General features: G+C 38.2%; 1 protein-coding gene across 1 annotated transcript; it reads left to right on the top strand.

Annotated features, from left to right (window-relative positions):
* Positions 1 to 8,824: 8,824 nt before the first annotated feature.
* Positions 8,825 to 11,042, top strand: LOC138813670 (olfactory receptor 7E24-like). Its single transcript, XM_070002063.1, has 2 exons — positions 8,825 to 8,853; positions 10,082 to 11,042. Exons 1-2 carry the CDS (start codon positions 8,825 to 8,827, stop codon positions 11,040 to 11,042), a joined length of 990 nt encoding a protein of 329 aa, XP_069858164.1.
* The last annotated feature ends 2,309 nt before the right edge of the window (positions 11,043 to 13,351 follow it).

Genomic DNA, 13,351 nt, shown 5'->3' on the forward strand with positions numbered 1-13,351 from the left:
TGCAAAAAGAACATTCTTGAGAAAAATTAAACGGATAACAAAGGCTATGTGTATATTGACTTCCAGATTTGAAAACTATATTTGCTACCTGATACCAAAGCTTCTGAAATCATTCTCCATAATGACATTTCTTGAATCTCTGTAACTCTGTCTTTCAGTTGTTCTTCAACTTCTATTTGATCCTACTTTAGAGATTAACACAAGAAAGAAAAAGGTATACAGGTTAACAAGTCCATGATAACACTGAAATGTAATCTACTTGTTAAAAATAGAAAATTAAAAAAAAATGGTTTCTGGTGGCTTACACCTGTAATCCTAGCTACTAAGAAGACTGAGATATGAGGATCAGAGTTTGAAGCCAGCCCAACCCATACAGGAAAGTCTGTGAGACTCCTCTCCAATTAACAACACTGATGTAGAGTTTTGGCTCAAGGTTGTAGAGCATCAGTCTCCAGCAAACAGAGCTGTAGACATAAATGAATACTCACATGGAAACACTGATATAAAATCTAACCACAGACAGTGCTTAGGCCCTTGATTCAAGTCCCATAACACACACACACACACACACACACACACACACACACACACACACACACACACACACACGAGAATAAGTCACATCCATTCCATTTGTAGAAAAATATCATTGTAATGGAAGGAAATTTAGAATCAATCAAATATATCTTCCTTTCTTTTAAAATTTGTGCAAATGTCTTTGAGTGGGGGGAAGGTTTTAAATACTACATAAGGAACAACAGCATTATTGGAACATAAAAGTTTTCAGTTGCTGATCAGAAAACGTGGTGGTATGGCAATTATCTCCCAGAAGTTTTTCATTATGCTTGTGCTTTCTGATTTCCTTCCTTTAAGGAGTTAATTGTTGCCTTATAGTTTTTTCAATAGCTGAAAGTTAATTAATAACTCTTATCTGTGGCTTATTGTTTTTTTTTTTGGGGGGGGGTCCAGTCCTGGGGCCTGAACTCTGGGCCTAGGTGCTGTCTGTCAGCTCTTCAGCTCAAGGCTAGCGCTCTACCACTTTCGCCACAACACCACTTCTGGCTTTTTTCTTTTTGCTTATGTGGTGCTGAGGAATTGAACCCAGGGCCTCAGATAAGCAAGAAAAGCGCTCTACTACTGAGCCACCTTCCCAGCCCTTATCTGTGGCTTTGTTGAACTGCACAGTTTTATAAAGATGACACTAATAAAAATGAAAAAGAATCATGGTGTAGTCATATTCACATCATATAGAACTTTCAGAGGTTGTTATAACTACATATGAAATATGATTTTTTACATCTATTACAAGAGAAAAATATTGTAATATTTCTGTGGTTAGATTTTTGTATCAGTATTTCCATGTGAGTATTCATTGATGTCTATGGAAAGACTTTTCCCTAAAATGTCACTCCTAAATTACCTAAATTTTGTTAGGGGAGTATACAACAAAATATTTATTGCTCATAAAATGTAATAGCTTAGTTTCTGTTATCTTCTCATTTTATCTTATCTGCCTTTGGGAGTATAAAGGGAGGCACAGAAATGAAGGGACCAAGAGTGAACAAATGCAGCAATGGTGCTCACTAGACACAATTTTTTAAATACCAACTTGAGAGTGGGGATGGTAGAGCGAAGGAAGAGGTAACATGTTCCAGACAGAAATGTACTCATTAAGGAACTCATGTAACTGTAACCCTTCTGTACCTCACTTTTACAAAAACAACAAAAATTTTTAAAAAAGAAAAAATTAATATTCACATTATTTCTACATTTTAGAAAATATCCAGACAAGCTTGCATTTGTTTTTCCAGAGACTACATGGTAAATACATAAAGACCTATTCTAGAAAATCCTTTTAGTTGTATCTCAAGTAAACAACTCTCTTTGGGAGTTAGGAAGATGGAGAGAATTAAAAATTCCTCCTCTACAATTACCTAATTTTGCTGCAATGTAATCATTTCACATGACAAAAACCTAGTATTTTTGCTCAGAGGAAAGAAAATATATTAGCTTGTATCAGAATATGGTCTAAGGACAAATGTCTACTTCAAACTTTGTAGATGACACGTGACACTAGCTGAGAGAGGGTTGACATCTAACTTGTTAAGATCATTATTGCAACACTTTAAAATTCTGTGCCTGTTTGCATTGAACACAAGAAATAATTCCTATATATTATGTTGGAGAGGGAGCCCTATGATTTCTAGCAATTTATTTTCATTTTTACTATTAATTGATATATATGTTTCCCCTTAAGAAGTGCATTCTTATCAGACACACCATTAGTTTGTGAAATATACTACCATGACTCTGAGTTCAAGTCTTTGGACTAGCATAATTGCAATTGTATTCTTGTTAGATAATAAACATGTGAGTATTTTTTCACTCTAGGAATATGAAACAGAGGTAATGCAAAGAGACACAGAATGTGGAATTATGGAATCATGGGATGATGCTAAAATTAAAATGGTAAAATATATTATATAAAATGATATAATGTTCAGAGGTTGTAATTTCTGCCATTCTCATCCTCTCTTCAATTTCATAATCCTTTGAAGTGCTTGGGATATAGATTAAATAGAAGGAGCTCAGAAATTTAGGGGATCTAGAACCAATACAGGTGAGTGTGTAGATGCTGGGGCTTGAACTCAGCATCTGGGCACTTCCCAAATCTTTTTTACACAAGGCAGTGCCCTGCCCCTTAAGCCGGTGCTCCATTTCTGGCTTTTTGCTGGCTAATTGGAGACAAGAATCTCAGGGATTTTCCTGCCCAGGCTGACTTGAACCTTGGTCCTCAGAATTCAGTCTCCTCAACAGCCAGGATTCCAGACATGAGCCACTTTCAAGTACCACAAAGAAACCTAAGAGCATAAACTCACAAATCCTTACAAGGGCCTGTTCTTTTACTGGTATCCTCCTATCCAGCTGACTACTATCATGCATGTTCTAATTTTCCAAAGTCCTCCACATATCCATGCCTCTGCACTTACAAGGCGAAGTTCTTTCTCTTTTTAGCCAAGACTGAGTAGTGCAGCTCCAAGGCCCATCCCAAGCCTGGTGCCCAGGCTTCAGCCTGTGTCCTCAGGACTGATGGGAAGACAGTGACATCAGATCCAGCTGATGCTGGTAAACGAATAGGCAGACACAGAACCAACTGTTCGGGAGACACTAAACTGGAGGACTGAGAAGACAGAGTCATCACTGACTTTTGTGGCCTTGGAGTCTCAATGCCCAGAGCTCATCATTAGCCAACCCATGGATATTATCAGGTCAACTCTCAAAGGACTGTCAGACATGGATAATGAACAAACTGATTTGCTGAATTGTAACTGCTTTGTACAACTACTTAAAGATGATAGAAGCCAGGCACTGGTGGCTCACACCTGTAATCCTAGCTATTCAGGAGGTTGAGATCTGAGGATCGTGGTTCAAAGCCAGCCCGGGCAGGAAAGTCCATGAAACTCTTATCTCCAATAAACTACCAGAAAACCGGAAGTGGTGCTGTGGTTCAAGTGGTAGAGCGCTCACCTTGAGCTGAAGAGCTGAGGGACAATGCCCAGGCCCAGAGTTCAAGCCCCTTGGCCGACAAAAAAAAAGATAATAGAAATATAATTTTTCTTTAAAAGTTCAGGGGTTGGAGACATGATTCAGGAAGTAGGTGTCAGCTAATGAGCTAAAGTTTGAGATACCAAGTTGAAGTCCTGGTCTCAGACACACACACACACACACACACACACACACACACACACACACACACACACACACACACACACACAGAGAGAGAGAGAGAGAGTTAGTTCATAGACATATTTCTTTTCCTTTTTTCCTTGTTTATTGCAAAGATGATGTCCAGAGGGGTTACAGTTACCTAAGTCAGGTATTAAGTGTATTTCTTTTTTTAACAATGTCACCCCTCCCTCATTTTTTCTCAGTCTTTCCCCTCCCCCTCAAGTTGTACAGTTCATTTCCAACATAGTGGCCAACATAGAATACCACTGCTGAATTGGTTCACCCTTTGTTCATGGATGCATTTTTGTCCTATAAAATTTTTTATGGGGAATCTATAGAAATATTTTATCAAACAGACTCACTATCTAGAGAACTGGTGCCTATTCTATTATTATTTTGAATTTTTATAAGATGGGGTTTTCATTATTTGTTGAAATTGGAACAGACAAAATGTGCTCAGAATTGTTACAACATCAGCAAACGCAAAATGTAAATATTAAATTAAAAAATTAATTGGAAAAGAAGTGGAAAAAGAGAATGTCCACAATAGGCTTTAGATGTTGCATCTATTCAGGTTAAGATTTGTGTTTTATGTACTCCTCTGATTACTACTGATCTCTCTCTCTCTTTCTCTTTTTCTTCGTTTCTGCTTCTTTCTGTTTTTCTTTTTTTTATCAGTTGTGAGACTTGAACTCAAGTCCTTTTTGTGCTCAAGGGTAGTGCTCTATTACTTGAGCCACAGTGCCACTTCCTGTTTTTTAGTGGTTATTTTGAAAGAAGTATCTCATGAGGACTTTTCTGCCTGGTCTGTCTTATTTCTTAATGATCCACTCAGTCTTTTACTTCCACTTTTCTCAAAGTAAAATATATACCATAAAACAAGAGAATGTTATACCTATGAAGTGACATTCATTACATTTGTATTATGAAAGTAAAAAAAAAGAGTTCTCCAGAAACATCTTTTTTTGCCAAACAGAATCTTTATTATTCACTCAAACACATTTGATTTTATGATATTAATCCAGATGGATTGCATTCATCACTGACATGTTGAATTGAAACCCCTTTGTACAACTACTTAAATAAAAAAATTACATAAACTTCCTTTCTTCTTCCTTTCATGAAACCATGACAACCAACTTTTCACTATGTATAGTGGTGACAAATTAAATATATGAGAATACAAAAGACAACCATGACTGCATTCACACATGTACATATGTGAAAATGGATCCAGGTAAACTGAGGGAATGTGTGGGGTTTGAGGGACAAGGAAGAATAATGGAATGAGTGACACTGATCAAGATGTGTAGATCCCATAAATGATATGATAAATTGAATTCTCCTGTGCAACTATTTAAAGAGAATACAATTTTTGAAAAGGGGAAAGAAAGAAATTATCAAAGAAAGTGATTCAAGTGGTGAGCTTTACCTGACCCTGTGTCTGAACGTTGTTTTGCTCAAGGCTGGCACTCTATCACATGAGCCATAGCTGCACTTCCAGCTTTTTTTTTATTTTTATTTTTTTTTGTGAACATACTGTACAGAGGGGTTACAATTACATGGGCAAGATAATCAGTACATTTCTTATCAAGCATTGCAGCCTCCTCCTTTGTTTACCCTTCACATTCCTTCCCAGCCTCCCCCCACCCCTCTACCCAACCCCCCTTGCCCCCTCACGTGTCCCCCCCCCCCCGCACCACAGTTGTAAAGTTCGTTTTCAACATGACAACCATGGTTTCCCTTATTTGCAATATCTAGTATATGTATGAGTCAAGCAGAAAAGGTCAGATAATGTGATGTCAGGAAAATGAACCCTTAGATATATATTTAAATGTTTTTTTCTTTCATGCATTTGTTTCTAATGCATTTATAGGATTATTTCTTTGTTGCTTTGTATGTCCCTCCCCCAGAGTATAACCCCTGCTTTCACTATATTTGATGTTGGTATAATTTGTGGAGGAGATGGGGAAAATTTTCCAGCTTTTTAGGCACTTAATTGGAGATAAGAATCTTACTGACTTTCTCAAGCACATAAAGGATTCCATTTCTAGAACTTTATGTGTATATTTTTGTTCTGTGTTAGAAGCCAACTTCTTCCTTTCCTCTTGTGGGAAGCATAAAGCTTCTCAGACTCTAACTCCCTCTATTGTCATATGCTTAGTGGATGCGTTCAGTATTAGAGGGACCTTGGATCTGTTTCAGCATGTTCTCTTAGTGTGCACTTAAGCCTCACACAGCCATGCTTATTCCTGTACTGCTCACCACATCTGAGTAATGGGAACAGTGTAGATGCTCTTCAATGGACAATGGACAAAGAAATGTGGTTTGCATATACAATGGAATAATACTTATCCATGAAGAAGAATGGACCTGCAAAAAGTTATGTGAAGTGAACTAAGTCAACCCAGAGAGAAGAAGGTTGTATGCTTTCTCTCATAGGTGGAAGTGAATTCCACTTTATAAATATACATGTAAAGATATTCAGGGTCATAGGCACGTATTGAAAAATGTATTGACTAAAAGATGGAATACATAGGAGAGGATTCTAATGGTGTAGTTCCCTCGAACAATGAACTTACTGTCTATGAAAATGAATATCAGGAAGCTGGAACTCAGTGTTGGGGACGGGGATGAAACCAAGAAGAGGAGGGGAAATGGATGAAAAAAACAAGGGTGATAGAGAAGGTAATCAAAATATTTAATGAATATAGATGAAAATGAAACTAGGAAAATTAAAGGGATGGGTAGGATTGGGACAGATGAAGGAAAATGATGAAAGGGGCGACATTAATCAAGATGTTTGTACCCCTAAAGTGAATTATTGTACCCATTTGTACCTTGACATAAAGGCAATATGAATATTCAAAAAAAGAGTGTGGCAAAAATAAATTTTCAAAGAAGCTACTACTCAAGTAATAAGTGGGCTAAAAACGTTAAGACTTTACAGAGGAATTAAGAATGGCCAATAGACATATGAAATAATGTTCAACATCTCTGGCCTGAAAAGAAATGCAAATCTAAACAACATTGAGATTCCATTCATCTCAATTAGATGACCATTATCAAGAAAACAAAAAATTATAGATGCTGGCAGGGATGTGGCCAAAGGGGAAATTTCCTACACTGTTGGTGGGAATGTAAACTTGCTCAAATATTCTGGAAAACTATGGAGATTCCTCAAAAGCCTAAACAGAGAGTTTCCCTGTGATCCAGCCATCCCACTCCTAGGCATTTATCCAACTGACCACAAACAATACCCCACTAAATCCACAAGTACAACCATGTTCATTGCAGCATCATTTACCTATCCAAGATATGAAATCAGCCCAGATACCACAGAGTAGACGAATGGCTCAAGAAAATGTGGTACATATACACAATGCAATTCTATGCTTCCAACAGAAAGAATGATATTGTACAATTCATAAGGAAATACAAAGACTTGGAAAAATTATATTAAGCAAAGTAAGCCAGACACCAAGAAAAACAGGTTTTGTGGTTTCCCTCATTTGTTGTAACTAGAGTGTATCTATAAATCTACAAAAGACAAAAGACAAAAAATAGACTTAGACATGATAAATTATACATAACTCTAAACATTCACACAGTGAGACCAAAGAATAGCCTTAATAGAGGATCACAACAACTCTACAGCTGTATGCATATAATCATATAAAACAATATTTATCCAAATGAACTACAAAAATGTAAACAAGATATTTTTTGTTATTTTGGTTTTTCTCTCCTGTGTTGTTGTTGGTTTTTTTTGTCCTATGTGTAAGTTTACCTGTTTGGGGAAGGTAAGGGTGGGCATAAAAATGGAGGGACAAAGGATGAACAAATGGAGCAGTGATACTCACTAGACACTAATTTGAAAATGAACAATACAACTTGTTGCGGGGGGATGGAGGGAAAAACTGGACAAAGCAAGGGAAGGGGTGACACTGTTCAAAAGGATACATATTCATTACCTGACATGTAACCATAGCCCCTCTGTATATCACCTTACAATAAAAATAAAACTATGCATTTTAAGAAATAGTATACTTTTTAGAAATATTTTCCTTCTTATATGTAATACATATACTTGAAATAGAAAACATTATGTTTATATTATATTTAAGAGTGATTTATTAATTGTTTACTTACTATATTGGTTTGATTAACAAATTTTCTTAATGTGGATTATATGTAAATACAAATAAAACTAATCTACATTTATTCTTTAAAATAAGTGTGGGGTGGTCTCTGTGCTGATATCTAAGGTCAATTTTATGCTGAGGTCCTTGATTTAAACCTTAAAATTAATCCTCAAAAAATATTCCACAGAGAATTCACAGAAGAATCATCTAAACCCAGAACATACAATATTTATTTGGAATGTAATTTTGAATGCCAATGAACTTGATATCCAGATTAAAAGACATTCTCAACTCTTTGCCCTTATTGTTTTGTAATTTCAGGGCTTGTAATGTCAAGATTTTTCTTTGAAATCATGGAATGGTGTTTGGTGTGTGTGAAGGAAGTGTTAGATAAATGTTTATATAAATAATAAAATAAAGTTTGAATAAATTACACTTTCAAGTTGAAATCATGATGTTTCTGAAGATGTATTGTGTGGATAATTAGAGAACAATTTGAATTTATTAAAAGTTACTCCAGTTTGTAAATACTATATAAGGTCTTTGTAAAGTAGATGGCTTCTGACCATACAATAAGTATAAATGGTGGAAGTTCAAGTGTATGAATCTTCTGGATAAACAAAGAATCTTAAACCTATCATGGATTTTCTTTTGGGTCCTCTCAGCTCTCAGTTTGAAATGTCCACAGAGACTTCATCCAATAATATGCACAATTTGGCTAATTGTGAGCTGTGGGCATTAATCCTCCAAAGTCATATAGAAGTCAAGGATGAGCCTGTTCTTCCTGCCCTTCACTCTACTGTCTCTAGGACTCTGGTCCTATGTCTCTCTCCTCATCATTGGCATCCACTAGCTCTGCTCCTATGGTGTCTTCATTTCCATCCTGAGGATAGAGGCTGAGCTTCTCCTGAGTTCCAGGTCTGGGGTCCTTGGATCTGTCCAACTGGGTCATGTCTGAAGAGAGAAGCAGCTCAAGCGAGTGAGTACTGAGGGTAGATGGTGAAGGACCTTGAAAATGTCTTCTCTGGATCATGAGGACAGGTTAGCAGAGGCGGCTGCTGCTGCTGCTGCTGCTGATAATGTCAGTTAGAGGGGCACCACACAACAATGAGCCACTGTTGACAGATTGCCCTGTATCTGTCTTTGAGCTCAGTTTTATAGGTCATTCTTTCTCATTTCATATACTTCACCTTCCTCCATGTATTTGTGTGTGTGTGTGTGTGTGTGTGTGTGTGTGTGTGTGTGTGTATACTTGCATGCACGTGTGAACTGGTGTCAGGGCTTGAACTCAGGGACTTGGAGCTTTTCTTGAAGTTTTTAGCACTTAAATGAATAGCTCCACTTCCTGCTTTTTTTTGATAGTTAATTGGAGGTAAGAGTCTCATGGACATTCCTGCTCAGGCTCATGCCACTGGTGTCTGCAATGTATACTTTTAAAAAGTAGGTTGCTTTTGCTTTCTGCTATTCATTTGCTCAAACTGCAGCTTAGCTGATCAAGGAGCATCCTCTCCTACTTATACCACAATTTACTCAATTTGTGTATTGATGAACATGACCCTGTATATGTATTCATATATGTTGATAAATGATCTAACCTCCATGTATGAAAGAACACGAGTGCCCTTTGTCTCTGAGCCTTACGTATTTTACTCAACACCACATTTCAATTTCTCTACAAAATACATATTACCAGAATAGGCAAATCCAGAGGGACCAGAGGTAGATTTGTGTTTGCCTTAGGTTGGAGTAAAATAAGGAGTGACTGCTTATGGGTCTGGGTTTCTTTTCAGTGTGGTAAAAATCAACTATGCTAATAGTTGCCTTACTGTGAATGTATTAAAAATGACAGAACTATACACATTAAAATGACTCCTCAGTGAAGCTGTTCTAAAAGCAAGACAAGAGTTAGTTGAATTTTCATGTGATCATGCTCTAGATGACCTTTATGTTTTTGGCTTTCTAACAATGCTGTTCACCACTGAGACAGATATGTAGACAAAGAGTTGGGGAATAAAGCATCTCTGAGTGAGAAGATATTAGATGTGGGGGATTGCCCCACTTTGAGAAATATTTGAGAAATATTTCTAAGTACACTGGACCTCAAGTACCAACATTCAAAGTTATAAATACTTGAATTCCAAATATACACAGGTAAGCATTGCTGGACATACATTTTATTTTTCTAATGAGATTTCTTCTTTTAGCAGTTGCCCAAGTGATACTGAAGCACAAAATCTAACCACAGTCTCAGAGTTCCATCTCCTGGGCCTCTCAGATGACCCTAAATTACAGCCAGTCCTCTTTGGGCTGTTTCTGTCCATGTACTTGATCGCCATGCTCGGAAATCTGCTCATCATCCTGGTGGTCAGCTCTGATCGACACCTCCACACCCCCATGTACTTCTTCCTCTCCATCCTCTCCTTGGCTGACATTGGCTTCACTTCTACCACTGTTCCCATCATGCTGGTGGACATCCAGACTCAAAGCACAGCCATCTCCTATGCAGGCTGCCTCACACAGATGTCTCTTTTCCTCTTTTTTGGATGTATGGATGACATGCTTCTGACCATGATGGCCTATGACCGCTTTGTGGCCATCTGTCACCCCCTACACTACCCAGTCCTCATGAACCCTCGCTTCTGTCGGATCTTAGTATTGGTGTCTGTTTTCTTCAGTCTTTTGGACTCCCAGCTGCACAATTCAATCATCTTACAATTTGGCTGTTTTAAAAGTGTAGAAATTCCAAATTACTTCTGTGATGCTTCTCAAATATTTAAGCTCTCCTGTTCTGATACCTTTAGAAATAACTTGCTCATATATTTAATTAGTGTCGTATTGGGATTTGTTCCTGTTTCAGGGATCCTTCTCTCTTACTACAAAATCATCTCTTCCATCCTGAAGATCCCATCGCAAAGCGGGAGGCACAAAGCCTTCTCCACGTGCGGCGCTCACCTGTCGGTGGTTTGCTTTTTTTATGGAACATTGCTTGGTGCTTACTGTGGTTCCACTGTATTTCATTGTTCCAGGCAACTTGTGGTGGCCTCGGTGATGTACACAGTGGTCAGCCCCATGCTGAACCCCTTCATATATAGCCTGAGGAACAGGGACATCACCAGGAGCCTGAAGAGGCTGCACAGTAGGATCATCAGAACTCAGAGCTTGGAGTAGCTACTGAAGAACTGTAGGTATGACATTAACGAAATGGAAGAATTAGGGATATCCTTGCTTCCTCTTCCATGTGGAAATTTTGAAGACTAATTAGTTAATCAATTTTCTATCGAATTTCCTATTTACATTGTGGTTGAGAGGTTTAGGATGTTGGAGACTGAGTATTTACAGACAGATGCAATGTTTCAATTCTCGAGAATAAAAGGTTTTGCTGCAGATGGGTGCCCAAAAATCACAATGCAATTAACAAAACAGAATGTGTTTTTTGAAAGGGTTGCAATGGTACTTTAGACTACAGGAATTTTCCCACAAGGAACAATGATAGAAAAGGGAAGGCTTGAATGGAATGAATTTGACCTTTGAGTTTCTTCTTGAATATATGGAGAGTCCAAACAAAATCTGGGTATCTTCTCTGTTTTATTCTTCTTCTTGAAACACATATGGATATTCTGAGAGATTGGGGTATAAAACCTATTGGGGTAGTTATGAGGTCTCTGTCTTAACTCCAAGGCGCATCATAGTAGCTAGTAGGCCTTGTCCTGCTCCTTAATTTTTAATGACTCCATTTCTTTTTTTTATTGTGAAAATACTATACAGAGGGGTTACAATTACATGGGCAAGATAATGAGTACATTTCTTATCAAGCATTGTAGCCTCCTCCTTTGTTTCCCCTTCCCATCCCTTCTCATCCTCCCCCCCACCCCCCCACCCGCACCAAAGTTGTAAAGTTTGTTTTTGACATAATGACTTGTACATCTCATTGTTGCAATGGGTCCACCTGTATCCCTATTTAAATGATTTGTTTTTCCCGTTCCCCTTCACAAATTATACCAACATCAAATACAGTGAAAGCAGGGGTTATACTGTGGGGAAGGGACATACAAAGCAACAAAAACATAATCTTATAAATGTGTTAGAAACAATCCCATGAAAGAAAAAAAAACATTTGAATACATATCTTAGGGTTCATTTCCCTAACATCAACTTATCTGACCTTTTCTGCTTGACTCAGACATATACTAGATATTGCAAATAAGGGAAACCATGAGACATATGTTTCTTTGGGCCTGGCTTACTTCACTTATAATTTTTTTCCAAGCCTTTCCATTTCCTAACAAATGGGGCAATGTCATTCTTTCTGATGGAGGCAAAGAATTCCATTGTGTATAGATACCACATTTTTTTGATCCATTCATCTACTGAGGGGCATCTGGGTTGGTTCCATATCTTAGCTATAGTAAATAATGCTGCAATAAACATAGTCGTGCTGGTAGCTTTAGTGTGGTCTTGTTTGTAAACATTTGGCTAAATGCCCAAAAGTGGGATTGCTGGGTCATAGGGGAGCTCTATGTGGAGTAATGACTCAATTTCTGCTGGGGCCACAGACGAGTATCTCATGCCTGTAGGAAGGGGTGGGTGGATGGAGGAAGGTCCATTCAAGGTCATTTCTTATCATGAAGAAAAACTCAAGACTTAAGTAGACAGTTGGGAGGATAATAACATGAAAAGCTTCAATTCTGAAAACTGGAAAAAAAAATACACACACACACCCACATATGTACACACACACATATGTCTGTTATATTGCTTGAACTCAGGGCCTGAGCCTGTCCCTGAGCTCAAGTGCTAGCAGTCTAGCTCTACTTCTGACTTTTTCCTGGTTAGTTGGAGATCAGAGTCTCACACACTTTCCTGTCTGGGCTGGCTTGAACCATGAACTTCAGATCTCAGTCACCTCAGTAGCTAGGATTGTAGGTGTGAGACTATGAGCATAATGACTTGAAATATTTTAATGGGTCATCCTAGGATTCTAGGAATTAATATTCAACATGTTGCTAGCCTCCCCCCAATAATTCTACCTCTTGTAGTCCACTCAACCTTAGCAGTAGAAAATAGGTGTCTTCTGATAGACAATTTCCTGAATGCCACAGAGAGATTGGTATTGTGACGGTACAGACATTGGTGAGGAAGACAACCCATCCAGAGCCATTAGCTGGAGATTTCTACTGGACAAGATCCCAAGTGTTCTGCACTGTTTTCCCCAAGTATAAGCTCCTACACTGCTGTTATCATAAAAAAGAAAAATGACCACATGCTTGTATAGTGAGTAAGTTTGGGGTAAGAAGTACAGAGGGGGACTGGGAAGGTGGCTCAGTGGTGGAGCACTTGCCTTGCATGCCTGAGGCCCTGGGTTCGATTCCTCAGCACCACATAAACAAAAACAAAAAAAGCCAGAAGTGGAGCTGTGGCTCAAGTGGTAGAGCGCTAGCCTTGAGCTGAAGAGCTGAGGGACAGCGCCCAGGCCCAGA

This window comes from Dipodomys merriami, unplaced genomic scaffold (genome assembly GCF_024711535.1).
Source record: "Dipodomys merriami isolate MVZ:Mamm:240054 unplaced genomic scaffold, mDipMer1.0.p SCAF_6, whole genome shotgun sequence".
In the NCBI taxonomy this organism is placed as follows: Eukaryota; Metazoa; Chordata; class Mammalia; order Rodentia; family Heteromyidae; genus Dipodomys; species Dipodomys merriami.